Source organism: Pan paniscus, chromosome 1, assembly GCF_029289425.2.
Source record: "Pan paniscus chromosome 1, NHGRI_mPanPan1-v2.0_pri, whole genome shotgun sequence".
Classification (NCBI taxonomy): domain Eukaryota; kingdom Metazoa; phylum Chordata; class Mammalia; order Primates; family Hominidae; genus Pan; species Pan paniscus.
The window spans coordinates 182,100,079-182,126,037 of NC_073249.2; the positions used below are offsets into that span (position 1 = coordinate 182,100,079).

A 25,959-nucleotide genomic window follows, 5' to 3' on the forward strand; every position below is an offset into this window, starting at 1 on the left:
TTTGAGGGAATGTGCTTCAGAGAATAAGCAGAAGAGAGGGCCTGTGATAGGAACCAGGGACACTCTCATAATGGGAAGGAGAGCAGAGGACGTGGCTAACCTGACTCACCGGTCAGGCAGGTTGGTGGGGGAAGGTGGCGTTCTTCATAGAAAAGGAGGTGACGCCACCAGCAGCTTCCTCCATCACTGACACCCACTGTAAGATAAACAATCGCCAGGCCCCCTAAGCCCCTCCGCCTCCTGTTGTCAGTGGACACTGCCCTGAGGATGCCACTTTCCCTGTAGCTTTCTAAGGGAAGGATGCCAATAACCTCCCACTCTGCCCCACACACATGCCACATGGGAGTGGAGTGGGCACCCCCGACCCTTCTTCCAAGACATTCAGTTTTCCCCTTCTCAATGCAAACAAGCAAACACAAAACCCCAGTGTCTGGTACAGTTCTTGGCACATCACAGATATTCAGTAAATATTTGTTTAAAGAAACAAACCAACCCTGCCCTTTTGAGATCAGTCCCTGTCACCTACTAAACTCTTCTCCCCGCAGTCACTCAGGCTCCTCTTGGACACAGGCTGCTTCTCCATGCTGACTACTGCCAGCATCCTAGGGCTTCACTCTGGTTTTAAAATTTGGTATACTCAAACTCAAAGAAATTACTCTCTAATCCTCTCCGGTCACCCACTGTTTAGGACCACATGTAGGACCCGTAGGAACTTTCCTTCCCTCCCTCGGGCGGAGTTTCAGTGGAAACTGAAGGCGTGCGAATTTCTTCTCTCCCTTAACTTCCGGTCTACTCTGACCATGTGAAACAGTGCCCCCTAGTGGGAAATCATTGCATACGCATTCTCTACATTTGGAGTTATAGGAAGACTATTTTGAAGCGCCTGGTTAAAAAAATAATAATACATTCATTCAACAGACTTTTTTTTGTGCGCACCTGTTATGAGTCTGGTATATCTGAAATTACCTTGAGGCACGTAGTTTCATTGTTATCACATGATCCTATAACAAACCAAATGCAGTCACAGAGTCACGTTCCCACTGCCTCTTCCACGCTGTTAGTTGTTACTGAATAAATGCAGAAGGACTCTAACTTAGGCCGATATTGGAAGAAGCTGTGGCCAGTTACAACTCTGGAGGACTTCATCAGCATAAGAGGTTTTGTTTTGGTTGGGTGCAGTGGCTTGCGCTTGTGATCCCAGCACTTTGGGATGTGGAGGCAGGAGGATCACTTGAGCCCAGGAGTTTGAGGGCAGCCTGGGCAACATAGGGAGACCCCATCTTTACAAAGAATTAACTGGGCATGGTGATCTGTGCCTGTAGTCCCAGCTACTTGGGAGGCTTAGGTGGGAGGATGACTTGAGCCTAGGAGGTCGAGGCTGGAGTGAGCCATGACTGTGCTACTGTGCTCCAGCCTGGGCAACAGGGTGAAACCCTGCCTCAAAAAAGAAATAAGATTTTTTTTTCACAGACTTCTACTGAGCACCCATTATGTTCCAGGTCCTGAGTTGGAAAAAGATGAATCAGACCCAGTCCCTCCCTGGAGTTGCTCAGAGGTCTGGAGGAGAAAGGCATAGAGGTGAGTAATCACTAATGCAGTGCATATGTGCAGTACTCACTCACTCACTCACTCACTCAGCAAACATGCAATGAGGACCTAACATGCTGGGGACTGTGCTGAGGATATAAGGATAAAAGCCATGATGGCTGAGCTGAAATTGCACACAGTCTATGTAAGGGGAAGGTACCATTTTAGAGAACAGCGCTCTGATGGAGGGGGGTTAAAGGAGGGGAGGTGGGGGCAGGGGTGGTTCAAAGGAAGAAGGGCTGACATTTGGGCAGGGGTTGAAGGCAGGGTCAGGGAAGGGCTTAGAGAGTCAATGCTTAAGCTGAGAAGTGATGGATGGATGAGGAGGAGTGGGCAAGTTTGCCATACAGAGGTGAGGTGGGGAGAGGAAGGTGTCAGTGCTACCCAATCTAGTCTTTGGGATTGTTTGATTAAGCTTCCTAACATGATTCTACTACCAGGTCATCCCCTTGCTCCAATGCCAGTGACAACCCTCTGGTGCAGGGTCTGACTATTACTTAGGTCCCTGTACCACTCTACCCCTTCACTGGCAACTCCTCTCCAGCCAGGACACTCTGCTCCAGCTGCTAACAGATTTTAGCATAGCATTATTTCTCAACATACAAGGCCCACATATGCACACAGACCTTGCAGGGGTCAAAAAATACAAAACCGACAATGTTGCTGAAGGAATAACATGCCTGACATTCAGTTTAAGCACTGCTGCTCAAAAATAACCTAGGTTGGAAGTGGCCTCCAGAGCTTTGTTGATCTTCCCCAGGATCTCACTTGCGTACCTGAACCTCAGTGCCTGGCTGCTCCTTATGCTCTCCTCCCCGGGCTTCCTGAACCTGGGGCTCAGCCTGTCATCCTGGACACAGGAGTCCCTATCCCTATACTGATGCCCAGACCATTCCTGCTTACTGGGGCTGTCTGTCCCGGTCTCCTGGGCCCTGCCTACTGTGACATCCATAAGCTGCTTCATTCTCCTCACCAGGCAGTCCCCTGTGCTGTCCATGCTCTCTTCCTGGGACTATGTACCCAGCTGGGCCAGCACATTCTTATTTTGTCATTTGAACCACCCCAAATGCCTCCTAATTGGCCTCCAGCCTCAAGTGGTTCCCTGTGGCTCTGGCCCACCTGGCACAGCACCACCCAGGCCATCTTCGGAGGCACTGCACTCGCTCAGCCCTCACCTGTGCACAGCTCACTTTTCAGCGGCTCCATGCTGCATACTGGAGAGACTGCCACCTACCTACACGGCATTCCAGGTGCCCCTCCATTGCTCCTAGCCTACCTTTCCTAGACATAGACCTTTACCATCCCTTCTCTAAAGGACCCACCCATTATTCCCAGGACACACCTTGTACTTCCCTGTCTGCCTTCCTTTCTCCCATTCCCCTTTCCAGAACGAACTCCTCTCCTCCTTTCGACCTTCCCAAATCCTCCCTATTCTCCACGGCTCAGTTCAAACACCACCGTCTCGGTGAACGCTTCCTTAATCTCCTCCTGTTGAAAATAGAATCTCCTTCCTCTTAACCACTATAGGGAAAGGGAAGGAAATTATATCGTTTAAATATCTGCCATGTGCTATATGTTAAAAGCATAAACTTTAGAGTCAGGCAGATCTGGCTAGAATCCAATAGCTGTGTAACCTTGGGAAGCATACTTAATCTCTCTGTGCTTTATTGTTGTATCTTGAAAAACATAAAAATACGTATCTTTACCATTCATTCATGGAAACATTTGAATACCTAATATGTACCAGGCTTTGTACTCTTATGGTTATTTTGTTGTTATTGCTGTTGTTTTGTTGTTTTTTTTTGAGACAGAATCTTGCTCTGTCACCCAGGCTGGAGTGCAGTGGCGAGATCTCGGCTCAGTGCAACCTCTGCCTCCTAGGTTCAAGTGATTTTCATGCCTCAGCCACTCATCTAGCTGGGATTATGGGCACATGATACCACCCCTGGCTAATTTTTTTGTATTCTTAGTAGAGACGGGGTTTTGCTGTGTTGGCCGGGCTGGTCTCAAACTCCTGGCCTCAGGTGATCCGCCTGCCTCGGCCTCCCAAAATGGTGGAATTACAGGCGTTAGCCACCATGCCTGGCCTCTTATGGTTATTTTGAGAAGTAAATGAGGTGATGTATGGAAAGTGGCTGGCACATAGAAGTTCTCAATAAATAGGCTGGGTGCGGTGGCTCATGCCTGTAATCCCAGCACTTTGGGAGGCCGAGGCGGGTGGATCACGAGGTCAGGAGATCGAGACCATCCTGGCTAACGCAGTGAAACCCCGTCTCCACTAAAAAATACAAAAAATTAGCCGGGCATGGTGACAGGCGCCTGTAGTCCCAGCTACTTGGGAGGCTGAGGCAGGAGAATGGCGTGAACCCGGGAGGCAGAGCTTGCAGTGAGCTGAGATTGCGCCACTGCACTCCAGCCTGGATGACAGAGCGAGACTCCGTCGCAAAAAAAAAAAAGTTCTCAATAAATAAAAAACTCCTGGCCGGGTGCAGTGGCTCATGCCTGTAATCCCAGCACTTTGGGTGGCTGAGGTGAGAGGATCGCTTGAGGCCTGGAGTTCAAGACCAGCCTGGGCAACATAGTGAGACCTCGTTTCTGCAAAAAATTAAAAAGTTAGATGGATGTAGTAGTGCACACTTGTGGTCCTAGCTACTTGGGAGGTTGAGGAGGGAGAATATCTTGAGCCCAGGAGTTTGAGGCCACAGTGAGCTATGATGGTACCACTGCACTCCAGCCTGAGCAGCAAAGCAAGACCCTGCCAAAAAAAAAAAAAAAAACCCAGCAAAAAAAACCAACCAAATACTACGACTATTCAGTTTAGTTTCTTAGAAGAAGGACATTCCTCAGGGTGATTTCTGTTTAGCCAGGAAACATCACATAAGACTGGGAGCCACAGCCAGCTCTGGACCCAGGCAGATTCTCGTAACCGTTCAGGCACCCTAGGCACCCTGTGGCTGACGCAAGGCATAGGTGTGACTGACATTTTCTGAACCAGCGTCTTCCATCTGCCAAGGCTGTCCCACACTCAACATCAAGGCTCTTTGTGACTAAGAGAAAGCTTTTGAGAACTGATATGCCTGGCTCTCGGTGCCCCCTTCTGCAATCTGGAGCAGCCTCCCTACCTTCATACTGGACTTCCAGGTGCATCGTGCCCAGCACCTTCAGCACGCAGTCCACGATGCTGGGGTGTGTGGTCCCAATGATTGGCTGACCAGACAGACAACAGGACAAGGTGGTTAGTCTTTTTTTTTTTTTTTTAAAAGATGGATTCCCGGCCGGGTGCGGTGGCTCACGCCTGTAATCCCAGCACTTTAGGAGGCCGAGGTGGGCGGATCACGAGGTCAGGAGATCCAGACCATCCTGGCTAACAAAGTGAAACACTGTCTCTACTAAAAATGCAAAAAATTAGCTGGGCATGGTGCCAGGCGCCTGTAGTCCCAGCTACTCCTGAGGCTGAGGCAGGAGAATGGCGTGAACCCGGGAGGCAGAGCTTGCAGTGAGCTGAGATCGCGCCACTGCACTCCAGCCTGGGCAACAGAGCCGTCTCAAAAAAAAAAAAAAAAAAAAGAAAAAAAAAAAGATGGATTTCCACTCTGTCACCCAGGCTGGAGTGCAGTGGCGCGATCTCGGCTCACTGCAACCTCCGCCTCCTGGGCTCAAACGATTCTTCTGCTTCAGCCTCTGAGTAGCTGGGATTACAGGTGCCCGCCACCATGCCCAGCTAATTTTTTTTTTTTTTTTTTTTTTTAGTAGAGACGGAGTTTCCCCATGTTGACCAGGCTGGTCTCGAGTTCTTGACCTCAAGTGATCCACCCGTTTCAGCCTCCCAAAGTGCTGGGATTACAGGCATGAGCCACTGTGCCCGCCCAAGGTGGTTAGTCTTTAGATCTTGTCTACCTGTTAGAAAGGAAACGCAGACTTCCAAACAGCCAGGTGCCTGGGTGAATGGGGGAGAGGGAGGGAGGGCAGTGGTGGGTCACTGGGCCTAGGCTGAGGCTGCCACTGAACTCTCTAGCTCAGGAGGCATTAAATGAGGCTACCTGCTAGAGGTGCAGGAACAAGGCCGGCTACTCTGATTGGGGGAGAGAGGACACAGGGCAAGAAGAATGGAACTCATCCAAGATCGTAAAATCTTCTCTTCCTCAGGAACCTCATCCCATCAGACAACCCCTTTTTTCCTCTCTCCTCAAACTTTACCCATGCATTGGTTCTTTTCTTTTAGCATTAAACATCCTCAAGCTCATCCATATTTAACAACATCGTCCTTCAACTCTGTCTTCTCCTTTGCTATTGCTCTTTTTTCCCTTTACATCTAAGCCTCCCAAGAGAAGCCACTTCTTCATCCCCTATTCATCCTTTGACGGGCTGCTGCGATTTAATTTTTCCTGCCATAGACAGTCTTCTAATTCACCAAAACTTTTCCTGCTGGGACTATCTTTCTCTTCTACCCTTACTGAATGCCTTTGTTGCATCTGACCCCAGCTGATCATGTCCTCCTTACGGAAACTCTTTTCCCTTGATTTTCCAACCCTATTTTTCTTCTATCACTGTCATTGCCCTTTTTCTTTTTCTTTTCTTTTCTTTCTTTTTTTTTTTTTTTTGAGATGGAGTCTCGCTGTGTCTCCAGGCTGGAGTGCAGTGGCGCAATCTTGGCTCACTGCAACCTCCGCCTCCTGGGTTCAAGCAATTCTCCTGCCTCAGCCTCCCGAGTAGCTGGGATTACAGGCACACACCAACCACACCCAGCTAATTTTTGTATTTTTAGTAGAGACAGAGTTTCATCATGCTGGCCAGGCTGATCTTGAACTCCTGAACTCATGATCCGCCTGCCTCGGCCTCCCAAAGTGCTGGGATTACAGGAGTAAGCCACTGCGCCCAGCCCTGTCACTGCCCTTTTTCGAAGAGGCAGAGTGGTATGTGGAAAGAATAAGGACTTAGGAGAGGGTGGATTTAAATTCTCGATTGGTAAACACCTTTTACTTAGCATGTGGCCTTGGATAAGTCACTTAACACACTTTCCTGAGCTCAGTTCCACCATCTTTGAAAAAGGGAGAATAGTATCTGCCTCCATCAGCTATAGTGAAGACTAAGAGAGAGCGTGTAGATAAGCCCCTAACACAGTGGCTGGCATGTATGAGGCACTTAATAACTGGGAACTGTGGAAATAAGATAATGATGATAATCTGATCTGTTTTTAAAATTGTTTTAGAGACAGGGTCTCACTCTATCACTCAGGCTGGAGTGCAGTGGTGCCATCATAGCTCATTGCAGCCTCGAACTCCTGGGCTCACACAATCCTCCCACCACAGCCTCCCAAGCAGCTGGGACTATAGGCACATGCCACCACAGCCAGTTATTATTATTTTTGAATTTGCTTTTTTCTTTTTTGAGATGAGTCTCACTTTTTTGCCCAGGGAGTACAGTGGCATGATCTTGGCTCACTGTAACCTCTGCCTCTCAGGCTAAGCGATCCTCTGAACTCAGCCTCCCAAGTAGCTGGGATTACAGGTGTGCACCACCATGCCCAGCTAATTTTTGTATTTTTAGTAGAGACGGGGTTTCATCATGTTGGCCAGGCTGATCTCAAACTCCTGACCTCAAGTGATCCACCCACTGCAGTCTCCCAAAGTGCTGGGATTACAGGCCTGAGCCACCGCACCCGGTCTGATGGTTCATCTTAAAGCCACTTTTTAAGCCTCTATCCCCTCTTTACTAGGTACGATGTCTTCGTATGCTCACCATGCCCCAAATTCGGTTTTCACTTGCATCCGAGGGTACTGTCTGAGAGAAGGGCAAAAGCCAACAAGAAAAAAAAAAAAGCCTTCCCCAGCACTGGAGATCTGGCCTCTTCACTTACATGCTGTCTACAAATGCACCATTATTCTTTCCCTATCAAATCGACTCCTTTAATCTTTTCTACAGCCCTTTCGTCATCCTTGTTGCTTGTCTCAACCACTTTTAAGTCTGCCAACATCTTTCTGATCCTTAAGTAAACAGGACAAATCACTCTGCTGGGAGGCATGAACTCTCTGCCCTACCTTGGCCTTCTGGAAGTAACGCTGATTGAACAACAGACATGCAGTGGGAGGCTGAGCTCCGTTTCTCATGCCTGTGTGGAGTGCAACTGCGGAAGGTAATTGTAAGATTATTGCATCTGAATCAGAACCACAGGAGCATGCAGCCTTGGCTCACCTGGGCAGTCCTGAGAGTCTGCAGGGACAGCTGCTGGGCTTTCGGGGACTCGCAGGGCAGCAAAGCTATTAGACCTTTATACACTTGATTTTGGTACTTGGGATTGCCGTGGACCAAAGAATCCAACAGAACCTGCACTTCCTCCTGGGTCTCTTCTGACTTAGACTTTGCCAAAAATTCTGCTATGGATCGTACACCTGAGCAAAGAAGAGAGGAAATGCTAAATTGGAAGGGATTTATGAAAAAATCCCCACTCAAGATTACATAATATGAATAGGATTAAGAGCTCTTCAACCAAGCCTGTTCAACCAAAGCAAAATTGAGGCCTGGTTCTCATGTTGCATCACTGTCTTGTTTACCTTAGAGTTATGTGGCTGGAGGATTTTATTTCAGCATAGGCATGTCAAAATCTGTTTTAAAGTTTAAAATGGCTCTGCACAATTTACAAATAAAACATGCATTTTTTTATTGCTATATAATAACTTTTTTTTTTTTTTTTTGAGATGGAGTCTCTGTCTGTTGCCCAGGCTGGAGTACAGTGGTGTGATCTCGGCTCACTGCAACCTCTGCCTCCCAGGTTCAAGCGATTCTCTTGCCTCAGCCTCCCAGGTAGCTGGGACTACAGGCATGTGCCACCAGGCCTGGCTAATTTTTGTATTTTTAATAGAGACAGGGTTTCACAGTGTTAGCCAGGATGGTCTTGATCTCCTGACCTCGTGATCCGCCCACCTTGGCCTCCCAAAGTGTTGGGATTAGAGGCGTGAGCCACGGCGCCCGGCCATGATAACACTTGTATAGCACTCAGCAGTTTGCAAAATGGTTTTACAAATACTAATTCACTTAATCCCAGAAACCATACCAAGAGGAAGGTGTTTCTCCCACTTTATGGATGAAGACACTGAGGCTTCGAGAGGCCATGGGGTAGACAGGCAGGAGAACCTTGATGAGAATGCAGGGTGGGAAGTGCTTTGAAAAAGGGAGATGTTCGTCAGGCGTTGTGGCTCACGCCTGTAATCCCAGCACTATGGGAGGCCAAGGCAGGTGGATGGCTTGACTTCAGGAGTTCGAGACCAGCCTGGCCAACATGGTGAAACCCTGTCTGTATTAAAAATACAAAAATTAGCTGGGTCTGGTGGCACGCGCCTGTAGTCCCAGTTACTGGGGAGGCTGAGGCAGGAGAATCGCTTGAACCTGGGAGGTGGAGGTTGTAGTGAGCTGAGACCATGCCACTGCACTCCAGCCTGGGCTACAGAACGAGACTCCAACTCAAAAAAAAAAAAAAAAAAAAAAAGAAAAAGAAAAAGAAAAAGGGAGATGTGGGGGATGGCATCTCTTTTACATGCCTCACTTCATAGACTATATTAAAATTATTGAGGGTGTGGTGACTCATGCCTGTAATTCCAGTACTTTGGGAGGCCGAGGTGGGTGGATCGCTTGAGCTCATGAGTTTGAGACCAGCCATGGCTAACATGGCGAAACCCCGTCTCTACTAAAAATAACAAAAATTAGCCAGGCATGGTGGCACATGCCTGTAATTCCAGCTACTTGGGAGGCTAAGGCATGAGAATTGCTTGAACCTAGGAGGCAGAGGTTGCAGTGAGCTGATATTGCGCCCCACACTCCAGCCTGGGCGATAGAGTGAGACTCCGTCTCAAAAAAGAAAAAAAAAAACTATATTATTTACTTTTCTCACCAGACTCTAAACTGTCTGAGGACAGGGACTATATTGTATTCATTTTTGTATCCCTAGCACCTGGCATATACCTAGCACACAGTAGGTATTCCATAATTTTATTTCAAATTTATTTTATTTCCTTTTTTTTTTTTTTGAGATGGAGTCTTGCTCTGTAGCCCAGGCTAGAGTGCAATGGCGCGATCTCGGCTCACTGCAATGTCCACCTCCCGGGTTCAAGCGATTCTCCCACCTCAGCCTCCCAAGTAGCTGCCATTACAGGTGCGTGCCACCATGCGTTTGAATTTTTTTTTGTATTTTCAGTAAAGACGGGGTTTCACCGTGTTAGCCAGGATGGTCTTGATCTCCTGACCTCGTGATCCGACTGCCTCTGCCTCTCAAAGTGCTGGGATTACAGGCGTGAGCCACCGCGCCTGGCCTAATTTTTGTATTTTTAGTAGAGAGGGGGTTTTGCCATGTTGGCCAGGCTGGTCTCAAATTCTGACCTCAGGTGATCCACTCGCCTTGGCCTCCCAAAGTGCTGGGATTACAGGTGTGAACCACTGCGTCTGGCCTTCAATTTTATTTATTGAGTTATTCATAATTCAATTTCTTTCTTTCTTTTTTTTGAGATGGAGTTTCACTTTTGTTGCCCAGGCTGGAGTGCAATGGTGTGATCTCAACTCACCACAACCTCTGCCTCCTGTGTTCAAGCGATTCTCCTGCCTCAGCCTCCCAAGTAGCTGGGATTACAGGCCCCCACCACTGCACCAGGCTAATTTTTTTGTATCTTTAGTAGAGACAGAGTTTCTCCATGTTGGTCAGGCTGGTCTCAAACTCCTGACCTCACGTGATCTTCCCGCCTTGGCCTCCCAAAATGCTGGGATTACAGGTGTGAGCCACCGCGCCCGGCCTCATAACTCAATTTCACAAAAGATATTGGGCCACAGCTCAACAAATCTTTGAATGGATGCCTGAAAGAGGATATATTTAAAAAGAAGAAGTATTTCTAAAACCACTACTGAAAAATGTGAGCAAATGATGAATCAGGAGAATCATAAATCTGGGTCTTCCAGTGGTGACATGGACAGGAGCACAAAAAGCTTCCTGTTCAACCAGTTTCATGATGTGTTTTTCCTATAGCAGTGGTGGGTTCTGCCACCATGTCATTCAGGCCCCTAGGGAGACACATCTTGTCACACACAGTACCCACCATAGCTTTCACAAATGAGCTCCTTGTATGTCCTGCCAGAGTTCGCAATAACCTGAAGTAGTTTGACAGATTCCTTCTTGGCCTCCTCCTTGATCTTCTCTAGCCCAAGTATTTCCAAGAGTGTTAGGACACCTCCAACCTCAAGAAATTCTATAAGGTACCGATTACTGTCCAGAGGGATAGAAAAGTAGAAATAAAACTCTTGTCAAGTTCCTTTGCACTGAGCTTTCAAAGAGATCCCAAGGTCCCCTCTTCACATACTTTGCCCTCCTATCCAGGAAATGTCCATAGGTAAAGTGACACGAGTGTGGAAATTCTTCCTTCCAGCAGGAAAGACTGGAATTACATACTAGGGACAGTTCTTGGTTTTGCCATTCCAGCATCTCTTCTTCTTCTTGTAATACCACCTCAACTGTCACTTGGGGAATCACCCCTCTGCCACTCATGGGCCATGTAGTTTTGGTGGGGTGAGGAGGTGACAGGGTATGTCACCCTTCTGACTGCAGAAGTTCATTTGGGGCTGGGCATAGGACCTAAATTGGTCCAATGAGGCTCAAAGCCTGGGACTTTCTTGGGAAGCTGTGGAAAGGATCTGCTCTGTTTTTGGTATGTCTAGAGCTCCTGAGGACCATGGCATACAGAGGTCTATGAACACAGAGGAGAAGAGACAGAAATGGGGGAAAAGACAGAGAAGGAGGCCAAGTACTGATGACATTGTTTGAGCCCTGGATCTAGTTAGGGCTGAAATATGTATTTCTACCCTCTGGGTTTTTCCAGTTAAGTGAGCCACTAATTTTCCTTTTTCTGAGTCCAATATGAGTTGGTTTTCTGTAATTCACAACCGAGAGGGTGCTGACTAGTGAAGCGCCACTGGAGAGAAAGGGATGGGGGAGCAACTAGAGCAGGAGCCCGGTGGACATTACCTCTGGGCCCATCCCAAGAGCTACAAGGAACCCACTGCTAACAGGAATCCGTGGCCCTGGGCGGTGTGAATGCCAAAGACATCATGAGCCTGAGATGCCACTGAGACCCCCAGAATCACGCTAGAACAGAACTCACCTGCTTACAGCTGATAAGAAGATGCCAATGGACCTGAGAAGCTTTTCTAAATATGAGTCAGTCATATAGCTGTATGACACGTTAAAGAGTGAGTTTCAGGGTGGTTTTTCACACAGAAGCCAGAGCCTGTGCCTGATCTCTGGTACCACCCCGGGCCCAGGGTGGCCAAGTAGCTGAACTGTGCCTCTTTACCCTGAGAGGAGCTACCAGCTGAAGGGGCAGTGGCAGTACACACAGGGTTGGGGGAAGAGGGTGCTGGCTGTTCACTGTTCTCCAGGAAGCTCCTCTGTGGCAGTTCAGCCACCTTGGCTCTTACAGGCTTTCTAGGGAACAAGGAGGCTCTGATGAATTAAGGGTCCCTGGAGAAGGCTGGGGGTCAATATCCCAAAGCTCTCTAAGCCATGCCCATTGCATCCTTGGTGTCAGCATAGTTCATGACTTTGTGCCTCATTCTTAGATTTCCCTAAAAAGAACCAGCTTCATCATTAATTCTCAATTTTTGTACTTGTTCAAAGTTTTACACTGGAGGTCACTATCCTTATGAAGAATTGGCTTCCTAATAAGAATAATAGGAGATGGTGGAAAAATTAAACTCTGATTTAAAACAACCTCAGTATTTAATGTTATTTTTTAATGTGAGTCTTTGCAAAAAGCCTCATTATAATAAAGTACCCAAAGCATGCATCAGCTCAGATACAAGGTATGAAATCAAGCCACAACAGAAAAGGAACCAGTCAACAATTACTAGGCTCATAACACATCAGAGGCTCTTAGAACACTTAAGAAATTAGCTGAAATTACTGCAGCTCATGGAGGATGACTGAGAGCTTCCAAGGCTGATAAAGGCTAATGTAATGGGTTGGAGGTAATGGTGCTTTGTTTAGGCGGGGGGTGTGTGAAGCAAATTATCTCTGCTGCACCCTGGTTCCCAGGATGCCAATAGAAGTAGAGACAGATTGGCTCATTAGGAAAGGCTCTTTACTGCAAAAATAGTGTTTGCTCTGGAGCCAGGCTCCCCTGCCTGTTGCTGCCATAGTTGGGGCCAGGCAGCAGCCCACACGGTGGTCTTTTTATTCCTACATTGTCCCCACCCTGCTCCCTCAACTTCTGCCCCTGTTCCTTCCTCAGTGCATTCTCCCCTTTTTCTTCAGGCTAGGCTGGCCAACTTTTGTTTCTGTCACCTTCTGTTTCCTCTGTCCTGGGCTAGTCTTTTTTTTTTTTTTTTTTTTGAGATAGGGTCTCACTCTGTTGCCCAGGCTGGGGCACAGTGGTGCAATCACAGCTCACTGTAGCCTTGAACTCCTGGGCTCAAGCAATCCTCCTGTCTCAGTCACCTGAGTAGCCGGGACTACAGGCACGTGCCACCATACCCAGCTATTTTTTTTCTGTACTTTTTGTAGAGACGGGGGTCTCGCTGTGTTGCCCAGACTGGTTTCGGACTTGTGAATTCAAGCAATCCTCCTGCTTCAGCCTTCCAAAGTGTTGGGATTACAGAGGTAAGCCACCATGCCAGCTTTATTTTTTGTTTGTTTTTTTCTTCCTTTTTGTGGAGAATGGAGTTTTGCTATGTTGCCCAGGCTGGTTTTGAACTCCTAGGCTCAAGCGATCCTCCTGCCTCTGCCTCCCTTAAGTATTGAGATACTGGCGTGAGCCACCACACCCAGCTAGTCTTGTTTTCATAGTCACTCACTATACATATTTCTGGTCTATTATTTCCAGGAATTAGTTCCAGAACACATGGTTTGAGTCCTGGATCTAGAGAACAGGGGATGAAGGAGCAATGTTGGGGCCACAAGATCAGCAGTTGCTAACAAGTACCAGCTCCTATTGTGTGCGGGGCACTGTGCTAACTGCTTTGCTTGCATTGTCTCAAATAATCCTCACCATGGCCCTCCAGTGGGTGCTATTAGCATTTCCATTTACTTCCTGAGTAACATGAGGTAACAATCTCAGGTCAATAACTTGTCCAAGGTCCCACAGTGAACTGCTGGAACCGGGATTTGAACCTAGGCAGTCTGACTAGGATTCTAACTCTTACTGTTAGGCCTTCTGGCTTGTAGACAAATGGAGGGAGGGTGCTTTGCAGATGAACTCCCAGTGTGGTGTCGCAGGTGGAGCTGTGGTCTGCACGGTCCACTGAGTAGGAGACACGATGGTGTATAGGCTTTCGGACAGACACCCGGTTCTAACTTTATCTCTACCATTTGCTAGTAAACTACTCAACCTTTTCAAGGCTCATCTTTCTTATCTATAAAATGGAATAATACCAATCACCTATTAGGCTGGGTGTTAGGCCCAAATGACATAATATTTGTACAGTATATATCTCAGTGCCTAGAACATAAAAAGACTCAATAGGCTGGGCCCAGTGGCTCACACCTGTAATCCCAGCACTTTGGGATCCCAGCACTGAGGAGGGTGAATCACTTGAGGTCAGGAGTTCAAGACCAGCCTGGACAACATGGTGAAACCCCGTCTCTACTAAAAATATAAAAATTAGCTGGGCACGGTGGTGCATGCCTGTAATCCCAGCTACTCGGGAGGCTGAGGCAGGAGAATCGCTTGAACCTGGGAGGCGGAGGTTGCAGTGAGCCGAGATTGCACCACTGCACTCCAGCCTGGGCAATAGAGTGAGACTCTGTCTCAAAAAAAAAAAAAGAAAAAAAGAAAAAGACTCAATAAATGGCAACTAATTTTATCATTTAATATATAAATGCTTAGTTTTACTGATCTATTCTGAAAGTTCAAGGTTGAAAAAAGGGTTTAGGCTTATTGGGACTATGTGGTAGTCAATTTTGCAAAAAATAATGATGCTATGATGCTATTATATTGACTTGTTTTCCTCCAAAATCCACCATAACTGGAGGGCTGAGTAGGAGAAGTGGGTTTGCTAATTCAAAACACTGTTACCACATCACGCAGTCTATTTTATCTGTTGTATGACAAGGCTGCAAAAAGTTAGGGAATTATGAATAATTCTAGGTGTAGAACACTGAATCTACAACTGTTCAGTAAAAGCATGGTACATTCATTTAGTAAGCACTGACTGAGTACCCACTAAATTTTAGGCACTATGATTGGCACTTGAGAAATGAAGAAGAATGATGTAATGCCTAATGTAATAAGTGCAATGACCAAGTAAAAAAGCACAGAATGCTCAGACACACTGACATTTAAGTGGGGGATTGGAGTGGGAGAGATCCTGCAATAGCAACTGAGAAACAGCGGGAAAAGGTAGAAGAGAGGACAGCTTAAGAAGGGGCAGTGGTCAAGCAAGGCCAGGACTAGGGTGAGGTGAGGGAGGCACTTCCTTGGGGTCTGAAATTAAAAGGGGCACCAAAAAACTCAGTAATCAAATAATATTTCAACGCACTATTTAAAATAATCAAATTAATATAAAAAGTCCATGATGGGCCAGACATGGTAGCTCACACTTATAATCCCAGCACTTTGAGAGGTCAAGGTGGGGGGTTGCTTGAGCCCAGGAGTTTGAGATGAGCCTGGGAAACAGCAACAGCAAGATCCTGTCTCTACAAAAACATAATAAAATTAGTTGGGGATGTGGTGGTGCATGCCTATAGTCCCAGCCACTTGGGAAGTTGAGGTGGGAGGATGGCTTAAGCCCGGGAGGTTGAGGCTGCAGAGCTGTGATGGCACCACTCTGCTCCAGCCTGGGTGACAGAGTGAGAGTGAGACTCTGTCTCAAACAACAACAACAACAAATCCATAATGAAATGAATAAGACATCACAGTGTTAAATAGACAGGATCTGACCCTGCACCTGTACCACCCTGCCTTACTCATCTCACCCTGTGGCCAAGTGGAAAATATTGTCCAGTAAGACAAGGAAGGAAAAAGGAACTCTAGATTTGGCCACAAAGCTAGGGACTTGGTGAGGCTAGTGTCATGAGTTGTGGGGACAGGAGCCAGGTTATAGGCAGCAATGTTTCTCAAAGCATAACCCGTGGACCACTGGCACTGCAGCCACACAGAGTACTTGTTAGAAATAAGGGTCCAGGGTTCCACCCTCAATCTACTAAAGCAGAACCTTGGGAGTGTGGGTGGATAGGTAACTGGTAATCTGCATTTTAAACCTCTTTTATGCACAATAATATTTGAGAACAGACCGGGTGTGGTGGCTCACACCTGTAGTCCCAGCACTTTGGGAGGCTAAAGTGGGAAGATCGCATGAGGCCAGGAGTTTGAGACCAGCTCGGGCAACATAGCAAGACCCCATGTCTAAAAAAATTTTAAAAACAGAAAAATTAGGTGAGTGTGGTGGTGCACGCCTATAGTCCTATCTGCTTGGGAGGCTGAGGTGAGAGGATCCTTTGAGTCTCCAGGAGTTTGGGGCTGCAGTGAGCTGTGATTGTGCTGCTGTACTCCAGCCTGGGCAACAGAGGAAGACCCTGTCTCAAACAAACAAACAAACAAACAAACAAACAAAAAAAGAACATTTGGGTAAACCTACAGATGTATTCCATGGTTATTCCCTTTGGCCTGTGTTACAGGCCTGAGTCTGAAAAATAATTTTATCAATAACTTAAATGTAAGAAAGAGAGCAGTGTTTACTTAAACCTTTAATTCTTCCCAGCTGCAGATGCTGGGTCTTCATTCCTCTACTCAGCAAACATGTGCCAGGCATTGTGCTACATGTTAGAAATATAAAGATAAGTAGAACAGATGCGATTCTTGCCCACTGGATCTAAAATCCAGTGGGGGGAAAGAGAGATATTAAGCAGGTAATAACAATAAAATGTTATGATTATTAAGGCAGAGGAAGTCTATGAATATATATAAGAAGGGAACCTAAGCTAGCCTGGGACTCAGAAATGGGCTTCCTGAGAAAGTGATGTTTAAATTGAGACCTGAATAATAGAGTAGGAGTTGGTCAAATAAGGAGGGGGTTTATTTATTTTTATAGAGATGAGGTCTTGCTCCATCACCCAGGATAGAACACAGCGGTGTGGTCATAGCTCACTGCAGCTTCAAACTCCAAGGCCTAAGTGATCCTCCCTCCTCAGCCTCCCAAGTAGCTGGGATTATAGGTGTAAGTCACTGTGCATGGGTCAAGGAGGGGGTTTAGAGAAGGTGAGAGGGTTCAGGCAAGGACAGAAATATACAATAAAAGGGTCTGAGATAAATCCGTAGAGTGCTATGGGCACACAGAGCAGGAATATCCTCAAATCCTCCTATAACTTGGAGGTCACCTTGACGGTGACCAGATCTGTCTTTAGCCTTGACCTGCCTCCAGGGATCCTGAGCACAGACATCTCAAACTCAACATGTCCCAAAACAAGCTTATCTACCCTCAAACTTACTCCTCTTCTTATGTTCTCTTCCACATAATGGCACCATATTCCCCTAGTTTACTAAGTCAGATATGTGACACTCATCTTGTGGCATATGAGTGAAGATGGATATATGGGTATGGAATAGTTGGATATATAGGTATGGAACTCAGATTCAAGAGAGAAATTTGGGCAGGGATACTTATTTGAAAGCCCTCATACAAGAGTGGTGTTGAATCTTGACAATGAACTAGTCCCTCAGGGAGAATCTGAGAGTGAGTAGAGAAGAGGGACGAGGATGGAATCCCAAGGAACAGCATTTAAGGGGTGGCTGAAGAAGAGCGGGAAATGCATAGACACCAAGATAATCGGTATCAGAGAAACCAGGAGTGTTTTGAGAAGTGGGAAAGGTTGATTGACAAATGCCACTGAGAGGTCACCTATAAGGACTGAGGATGCAGTCCCTGGGTTTTGCAACTGGAAAAACATGGGTAACCTTAGCAAGACCTGCATCAGTGGAGTGGGAGGCACTGAAGTCAGATGGCAGCAAGTGGAGAAAAGGGAGGAGAGGAAGTGGAGACAGGGAGACTCAACAACCTTTATTTTTATAATTTTTAAAAAATGTTTTGAGATGGAGTCTGTCTCTGTGGCCCAGGCTGGAGTACAATGGCGCGATCTTGGCTCACTGCAACCTCCGCCTCCCGGGTTCAAATGATTCTCCTGCCTCAGCCTCCCGGGTAGCTGGGATTACAGGCATGTGCCACCATGCCCAGCTAAGTTTTGTATTTGTAGTAGAGACGGGGTTTCCCATGTTGGCCAGGCTGGTCTCAAACTCCTGACCTCAGGTGATCCGCCCACCTCGGCCTCCCAAAGTGTTGGGATTACAGGCGTGAGTCACCGCGCCCCGCCCCTCAACGACCTTTTCAAGAAGCTTCACTGGGCGCGGTGTCTCATGCCTGTACTCCCAGCATTTTGAGGTCAGGAGTTTGAGACCAGCCTGGCCAACATGGTGAAACCCTGTCTCTACTAAAAATACAAAAATTAGCCAGGTGTGGTGCTACATGGCTGTAGTCTCAGCTACTCAGGAGGCTGAGGCAGGAGAATCGCTTGAACTGGGGAGGCAGAGGTTGCGGTGAGCTGAGATTGTGCCATTGCACCCCAGCCTGGGCCACAGAGAGAGACTCTGTTTCAAATAAACAAACAAACAAAAGAAGCTTCACCATGAAGGGCAGAAACTGGGGTTGGGTGGAATATAGATTTGAAACAGGGATTCAATTTTATTTTTTAAAGTAGAAGAGATTTCAGCATATATAAATGCTGAAAAATCGCTGGTTATGAGGCAAAGGTGAAAGCTATAGGAGAGAAAGAATAAGGAGATAGGAAGGGGTTCAAGTGCAGTACAAATAGAGGATTAGCCCTAGACAGAAGGTATACCTACTTCAACTCTGATGGGAGCAAAAGAGGTTAGGGGTGAGAAAGAAATACAATTATAGGTTGGGAACACAGGAAGCTGAGAGAGTTCTTGACTCTAAGGATTTTTTTTTAATCACTTTTTTTTAACACCAGATGTCTGTTCTAAAATATCAGAATCAAGAGAAAACCCCTTTGACAATCTCCTCTCCTTTTTGTTTTTGAAGGCTGCCTAATTTTTGTTTGTTTGTTTGTTTTGAGACAGAGTCTCACTCTGTTGCCCAGGCTGGAGTGCAGTGGCATGATCTCGGCTCACTGCAACCTCTGCTTCCCGGGTTCAAGTGATTCTCCTGCCTCAGCCTCTTGAGTAGTTGGGGTTACAGGCACCTGCCACCATGCCTGGCTAATTTTTGTATTTTTAGTAGAGACAGGGTTTCACCATGTTGGTTAGGCTGGTCTCGAACTCCTGACCTTGTGATCTGCCCACCTCGGCCTCCCAAAGTGCTGGGATTACAGGCGTGAGCCACCGTGCCCGGTGCCTAATTTTTTTTTTTTCTGTTCAGCAAAGGATACGTGATTCTAAGCGAGGTGGTCAAGCGTACCAGGAACAAACTGGCTCCCTGGGAAAACTCCTGCTCCAGTTCAGGGGCAGTCTTGCCTTGGTTGGTTTCAATGAACTTGTCGAGGATGTGACTCCTTGCGACTTTGCCAGCGTTGTCCCACTCCTGTAAAAAACTTAAGAGCCTGCTAATTGCTGCCTGCTCCTTTATAGAAGTCATGATCAATCAGTCCTGAAGTTGGCTACAGAGGGAGGGAAAAGAGACAGGTTATCGGAATGTTTAGAATCATGCAACTCCATTATTTTTCTAGCAATCAACTGCAGGCAGGGTGTGGCTTTATCATGCAAATGGATGTAGTTATGCGCAAAATATACTCTAGAACTGGTCACCTGCTGCTTGAACAGGGAGGCTCTAGCTGGAGTGTAATGGGATTAAGAATATCAGTGTGCTAAATGTCTGCTCTTTAAGAACTAAAATTTTAGCTCTTTGGCGTCTCTATGATGCCAGCAACTAAAAGACCAGAGCATCCAGCTGAGATAAAAGTGCTTGCTAAGGCCGGGCGTGGTGACTCATGCCTGTAATTCCAGCACTTTGGAAGGCCCAGGCAGGTGGATCACCTGAGGTCAGGAGTTTGAGACCAGCCTGGCTGACATGGCGAAACCCTGTCTCTACTAAACATACAAAAAATTAGCTGGGCGTGGTGGCAGGCACCTGTAATTCCAGCTCTTGGGAGGCTGAGGCAGGAGAAATTGCTTGAACCCAGGAGGCGGGTTGCAGTGAGCCGAGATCGCGCCACTGCACTCTAGCCTGGGCGACAGAGTGAGACTCTGTTAAAAAAACCACAAAAATTAAAAAAAAAAAAACAAGAAACAAAATCTGGGCCTCTCTTGTGGCTTACTTCATACAGGGTCAGAGGCTTGAGGTCTTGAGAGACATGGCCTCCCTCTTATGCCAATCACCTAAGTTAAAGTGCCCCTTAACCTTGTACCTCGGGCTTTTACACTAACTCTTAAAAACAACTTAAAAAAAAGTTAGTGGGAAGAAAAAGTTCCCATTCCATAGTTGGATTAATGGGCTGTGGTTTGTAGGAGTCTGTGTCCTTGGGAGAGTATTTTCAGTGGGGGGAGGGAAGGTTTAAGATAAACCCGTTTTCCAAAAATAGTTGTGATTGAAAGTGTTATTATCCATAACAAATGTTAGTGCTGATGGGAGAGAGGCATGTGTGATTCTTTTGTCTAACAGACAAGTGAAAGTCATATTTCACATTATCATGGAGTTTTCTGTGATTTACAGAATATTTGTGAAACATTACTTGCAGGGGCCATGATTGATATGGAGAGAACAGCTTGTGTGTAGGAGAGATGTGTATTTCACGAAGACTGTTCAACATGAAATTTACAGTCCCATAAAGTGCTTCTACATCTTCGCCAGAGATCTAGTTAAAAGGACTTTACAGTCTGAAACATCCTAAAATTGATTCTAAATTAACGTTTCCTCACATGTATTTGAGATATTGATGGGGCCCAGCTATCAGAATTTTATTAGGAAGCAATAATCTGAGGCATGCGGAGACAGACATACATACACACCAACCTCTACTACTCCCCAGAGGACATGGGATGTGTGCTTCCAGAAGGGCGTCCACGCAGCCTCCGGGATGGAGATAACCACAAAATCTAGCTGGCCTTAAGAACCAGGTGAATGACTGCGGACCAACCTGAACACAAAAATGACCAAACCCCCTCATGGGATCTTGCATCAATCGCTGTGAATGCCATTGCAGTCATAAATCTGAGAATAACCTAGGGAGGCTGTGGCTGCCTTCAGTGGCCAAACTGACATCAAGAAAATGGGGGTGAATGGCTGTTCTAGACCCCAGGGAGGTGGGGCTGAGGCACCACCACTAGCTTTATCAGGCAGGAAAGCACCGTGTGCCCTTGCCCTGCCTTAAATGGACCCTTTCTAGTATCAAAACTCAATGTGCCATTAGAGATGCACCCAGTGATTCCAGGACACCAAAGGCAGGGACCTCTAAGCAGGGCACATTACGGCCCCTCAATGTTTCCTTGGACCTCAGTCTCCCCTATCTTCTTTGAAGACAGGAAAAGAAGCATCAACAAACGGCAGCTTTAAACGTCACTGTGATGCAGCTGTAAATCTTATGTATGTGGTGAAGGCCCATCCTGTGGCTCTGTATAAGGTACCGTGGGAGATGCAAAGATGAATACGATGCTGCAGGGCGCTGGAGGAGTTCCTACTCTTGGGGGAGAGTGGAAGAACATGAGATCTGGAGTCAGACAGGGTTCAAGGCTCAGCTCCGCCACTTGCTATTTTGAAAAAAATCAAATAGTAATAGCACCTGCCTCATCTATTGCTGCCCTCCAGTCTCTCCTCACAGAGGAGGCTACTTTAAACTCTTTTGGCTATTTTTTCTGCTGTTTACCCCTGTATTTCCAAATAACGAGCTTATACTACTTGTTATGGGCTGAACTGTGTTTTCCCCAAATTCCTATGTTGAAGTCCTAACCATCAGTAACTCGGGATGTGGCTGTAAATGCAGATATGGTCTTTAAAGAGGAAATTAGGTTTAAACTATGTCATTAGGGTGGGCCTTTATCCAATATGATTGGTGTCCTTATAAGAAGAGGTGACTAGGATACAGACATACACAGAGAGAAAACCAGGTGAAGACACAGGGAAAAGATGGTCATCTGCAAGCCAAGGAGAGAGGCCTCAGAGGAAATCAACCCTGTGACACTGTAATCTCAGCCTTCCAGCCTCCAGAACTGTGAGATGATGAATTTCTGTCATTTAAGTTATCTAGTCTATAACACTTTGTTATGGCAGCTCTAGCAAACTAATACACTGCTATCATTCGATGTATCAACCTTAGGCAATATTTATGTATTTATCATTCTGGCAGGTGAGGAATTAGGTCTTCATTTTTTTTTTTTTTTTTTCTGAAATGAGGTCTCACTATGTTGCCCGGCCTGCAGTGCAGTGGCTATTCACAGGTACGATCATAGTAAACTGCAGCCTTAAACTCCTGGCCTCAAGCAGTCCTCCTGCCTCAGCCTCCTGAGTAGCTGGGGCTACAGGCGCATGCCACCTTGCCCAGCGGAGGAATCAGTTTTATTGCACCACTCTAACTCCCATTTTTTTTCTTTCTATCCTCCAACATTATTTCCCATACTTTATAGTTAAATCAATAGTGTTTACATTATTATTATCATTTTTTGAGATGCAGTCTCACTCTGTTGCCTAGGCTGGAGTGCAGTGGTGTGATCTTGGCTCACTGCAGCCTCTGCCTCCCAGGTTCCTGCGATTCTCCTACCTCAGCCTCCTGAGTAGCTGGGATTACAGGCATGTGCCACCACACCTGGCTAATTTTTATATTTTTAGTAGAGATGGGGTTTTGCTGTGCTGGCCAGGCTTGTCTCAAATTCCTGAGCTCAAGTGATCTGCCTGCCTCAGCCTCCCAAAGTGCTGGGATTACAGGCATGAGCCACTGAGTGCGGCATGTTAACATGATTGATCAAGCAAATAAACTCTTCAAGTAGCAAACTACTATTACATTTTTTTCTTACAGTTTGGTTTTACCTGGAGTTAATAATTGTCATTTTTTTCCTATTGTTTGGTTTGAAGTACCAAGGGCTATTTCATTCCAAATGTCCCAAATATGTAGTGATTATTTTTCCAAATGTTCAATCTGTAACTGATTAATTCCATCTTTTCCCTGGAAACCTCTGTCCCACAGATCTCTTTCTACTATAGTTTAGACTGGTTGCTCACTAAGGCCGGTATGCAAATGTTGTCCTGGGATTTCCTCTTGCCGAGTTTTTCTGACGGATGCCCATTTCCTATCTCTCACATCTTCTTCCTTCTTTGTGTACTCCCTTGTTTTGTCCCGGAAAGTCTAAAAATATTGTTTTTGACCACATGTTGGATTGGCTGGGTATATAACTCCGCGTTAGAAATAAGCTATCTGGGCCGGGTGCGGTGGCTCACGCCTGTAATCCTAGCACTTTGGGAGGCTGAGGCAGGCAGATCACGAGGTCAAGAGATCAAGACCATCCTGGCCAACATGGTGAAACCCCGTCTCTACTAAAAATACAAAAATTAGCTGGGCGTGGTGGCGCGCGCCTGTAGTCCCAGCTACTCAGGAGGCTGAGGCAGGAGAATCACTTGAACCCAGGATGTGGAGGTTGCAGTGAGCCGAGATTGTGCCACTGCACTCCAGCCTGGTGACAGAGTGAGACTCTGTCTCAAAAAAAAAAAGAAAAAAAAAGAAATAAGCTATCTGGCCAGGTATGGTGGCTCATGCCTATAATCCCAGTATGTTGGGAGGCTGAGGCAGGAGGATCACTTGAGCCCAGGAGTTTGAGACCAGCCTGGGCAACACAGTGAGACCTCCATCCCCTCACCCCCAAATTAGCCAGGTATAGTGACACACACTTGTAGTTTCAGCTACTTGGGAGGCTAAGGTGGCTGAGGTGGGAAGATCGAATGAGACCAGGTCGGGGCTGCAGTGATCTATGATCCCGCCACTGCACTCCAGCCTGGGCAACAGAGCAAGACCCTGTCTCGAAAAAAAAAAAAAGCTTCCCTCAGATTCACCCTCCCCAGTTGCTGTTGCTGATGAGAAATCTGAAGTCATTCTGATTCCTGTGCCTTTGTCTATTTTTTTCACTCCTGATGATTTTGAAACCTTTCTGAAGTTGTATAATGATATGCTTTGGTGAAGGTCTTTTTTCATTTACTATAGTAGGCCCTTGGTGGGCTCTTTAAATCACTGTATCCTTCAGTGTTTGGATATTTATTAGGCAACTAGTCTTCTCACTGGGGAATTCATAAATGTCAGTCAGTGGAAGGTTTTTTTTTTTTTTTAACACCCTCATAGAGATATCAGGGTCTCTGGAGAAGACTTTCCTACTTTCCCAGGGAGGGTGAGAGAGCAGGGGTGAGAGAGCAGGGAGGGTGAAAGAGCTATTACAGACACCTCGCCATGGCATGTTGGGAGTCAGGTGGGGGAAGGGCTCACACAATGCTGTGTGTAGACCTTCCCTCTACTCAACAGTTTTCAACTCTATGTCTCATTTCTGCCCTTCAAGCCCTGCCTGAGGTCCCTGTGCAAGGAGGCCTACAGAGTCCAACTTCCTTCCTCTTCATGCAGCAAGAAAGTTTAGAGTCATTTCTTTCTTGGCGGTTGAGGGTCTGGAGTGCGGGCAAGTGCTCTGCACACAGAGGTCAGTGAATCCCCCTAGGTTGGGCTCCATACCTCATTTCTGACCTTCAGTGGTAATTTGTGCTTTCAAGCATTAAGCCTCTTAGAGGTCAAACTGACTGAATTGACTGGTTTCTTGTTGGTAAGCTCCCCTTGTTGGCACTTGCTTGCAATTTCCTCTGCTTCAAGCCAGTTAACCTCCCTGCACCTGCCTTCTACCTTCCAAATATTTGTTGAATTCTTTCATCTCCTGTTGCCTCCTTCCATGAACTTTTGTGACTGAATGCTTTTTTATATTTCTTCAGCGGGGTTATGTCACTAAGGTTTTTGAGAAGTAGGGGGAGATAAAAGACATTAAGTATATTTAATTAAGAGCCTCCAGTCATGTATTATTTATCTCAACCTTTCTTTAATAGTAAGCTTGATGAGGGTAAAAAAAGACCCATTAACTACCATTTTTAAAAATAATTAATAAGATGAAAACAGTGGAAAACAGACCAAAATGTGTCAATTTCAAGAGTCAGTTGCTGGGATAAATTGTATCTAAGCTTGTTGACCGCTAAGGAAAAAGTGATGTTAGCTGTGTTTCCTGGTGAAGGCAGAAGGAATGAAGGCAGGGAGAAGAAACTGACATTTTTTGAGTGTTGATTAAGAGCTATCCATACACCATACGCACACACACTCACACACTCTCTCTCTCTCTCTCTGTGCTTGTTTTTGTTTATAGAGATGGGGTCTCTCTGTGTTGCCTAGGCTGATCTCAAACTCCTGGCCTCAAGCTATCTTCCCACCTTGGCCTCCCAAAGTGCTGGAATTACAGGTGTGAGCCACCGCACCCTGCCTAAATTCTTTGTTTTAATCCTCTTAAGATCCTCAGGAGGTCATCATTATCCACAACTTTCAGATGAAGAAACTAAGGTTTAGAAGGGTTTGCTCATTTATTGAAGGTCTCAAATAGGGATGGGAATGGGATTTGAACTTAGATCTGTATATAACTCCAAAGTCCAGGTTTTTCCCCACTAAGCCAAGGGCATGGATCCTGTTCTCCTCTGTGCTCCAAGGTGTCACCAATAATCTCCTGTTGTCAGATTTAGTGGTTTAGCTCACCGTCCCACCGTGCTTGGTCTCTCTGATGGATTGTGAATGACTCTTTTCCTAACCCCAGAATCCCCTGGTTCTACTACAGACTCTCTGAATCCTCAGTTGCCATTGCAGGATAGTGTCTTTGCAGGTCGTTTTCCCATTCTTAGTTCTCTTCTCATGCTTTGTAATCCCTGGGTGACCTCATTCACCCCATCACTTCAAATTACATTTATAGGCGCACGACTCTCAAATCCGTCTCCTCAGTCTGGGCCTCCCACCTGAGCTCCAGATCTCTTTATGTACTTAAGTGACCGGCAGACTCTTCACTGGTATGTGTCACAGGCTCCTCAAGTCAACAGGTCCCAAACTGAACTCATCAACTCACACCTGCCCCTTGCCCTGTGTTGGTCCTATTTCAGTGCTTGGGTCACCACCCTCCTAGTCAGCCAAAAGTTGTCTTTGACTTATTCCTCTCCCTTGCCCTCATCTGAACTGTTGCCAGCTCCTGCCAATTACATGTCCTAAATTTCCCTGAGATCAGTCTATCTGTCTTCACCTCCACTGCCACTATTTTAGTTTCACACCCTTGTTCCTCATATGGATTACTGCAACAGCCTCCACTGGTCTTCAGGCTTGCCCCAGCCTAAACTCCACAGTGATGTGAGATT

General features: G+C 46.4%; 1 protein-coding gene across 10 annotated transcripts in view; it reads right to left on the reverse strand.

Moving 5' to 3' along the window:
* The window catches only part of ARMH1 (armadillo like helical domain containing 1), a 51,306-nt gene that overhangs the window by 16,989 nt on the left and 8,358 nt on the right, over positions 1–25,959 (reverse strand). For 7 of the 10 annotated variants that reach the window (XM_008965277.5, XM_034963416.3, XM_008965273.5 and 4 more), the window contains exons 2-7: positions 20,578–20,701; positions 18,998–19,225; positions 11,724–11,792; positions 10,665–10,831; positions 7,780–7,976; positions 4,710–4,794 (exon numbers count right to left, since the gene is read on the reverse strand). In XM_008965277.5, the coding sequence (XP_008963525.1) occupies positions 4,710–4,794; positions 7,780–7,976; positions 10,665–10,831; positions 11,724–11,792; positions 18,998–19,203 (724 nt within the window). In that variant the 5' untranslated portion in view covers positions 19,204–19,225; positions 20,578–20,701. The remainder of the gene's footprint in view (positions 1–4,709; positions 4,795–7,779; positions 7,977–10,664; positions 10,832–11,723; positions 11,793–18,997; positions 19,226–20,577; positions 20,702–25,959) is intronic. The other 3 variants (XM_055093943.2, XM_034963388.3, XM_003812809.4) reach the window with 1 other exon arrangement.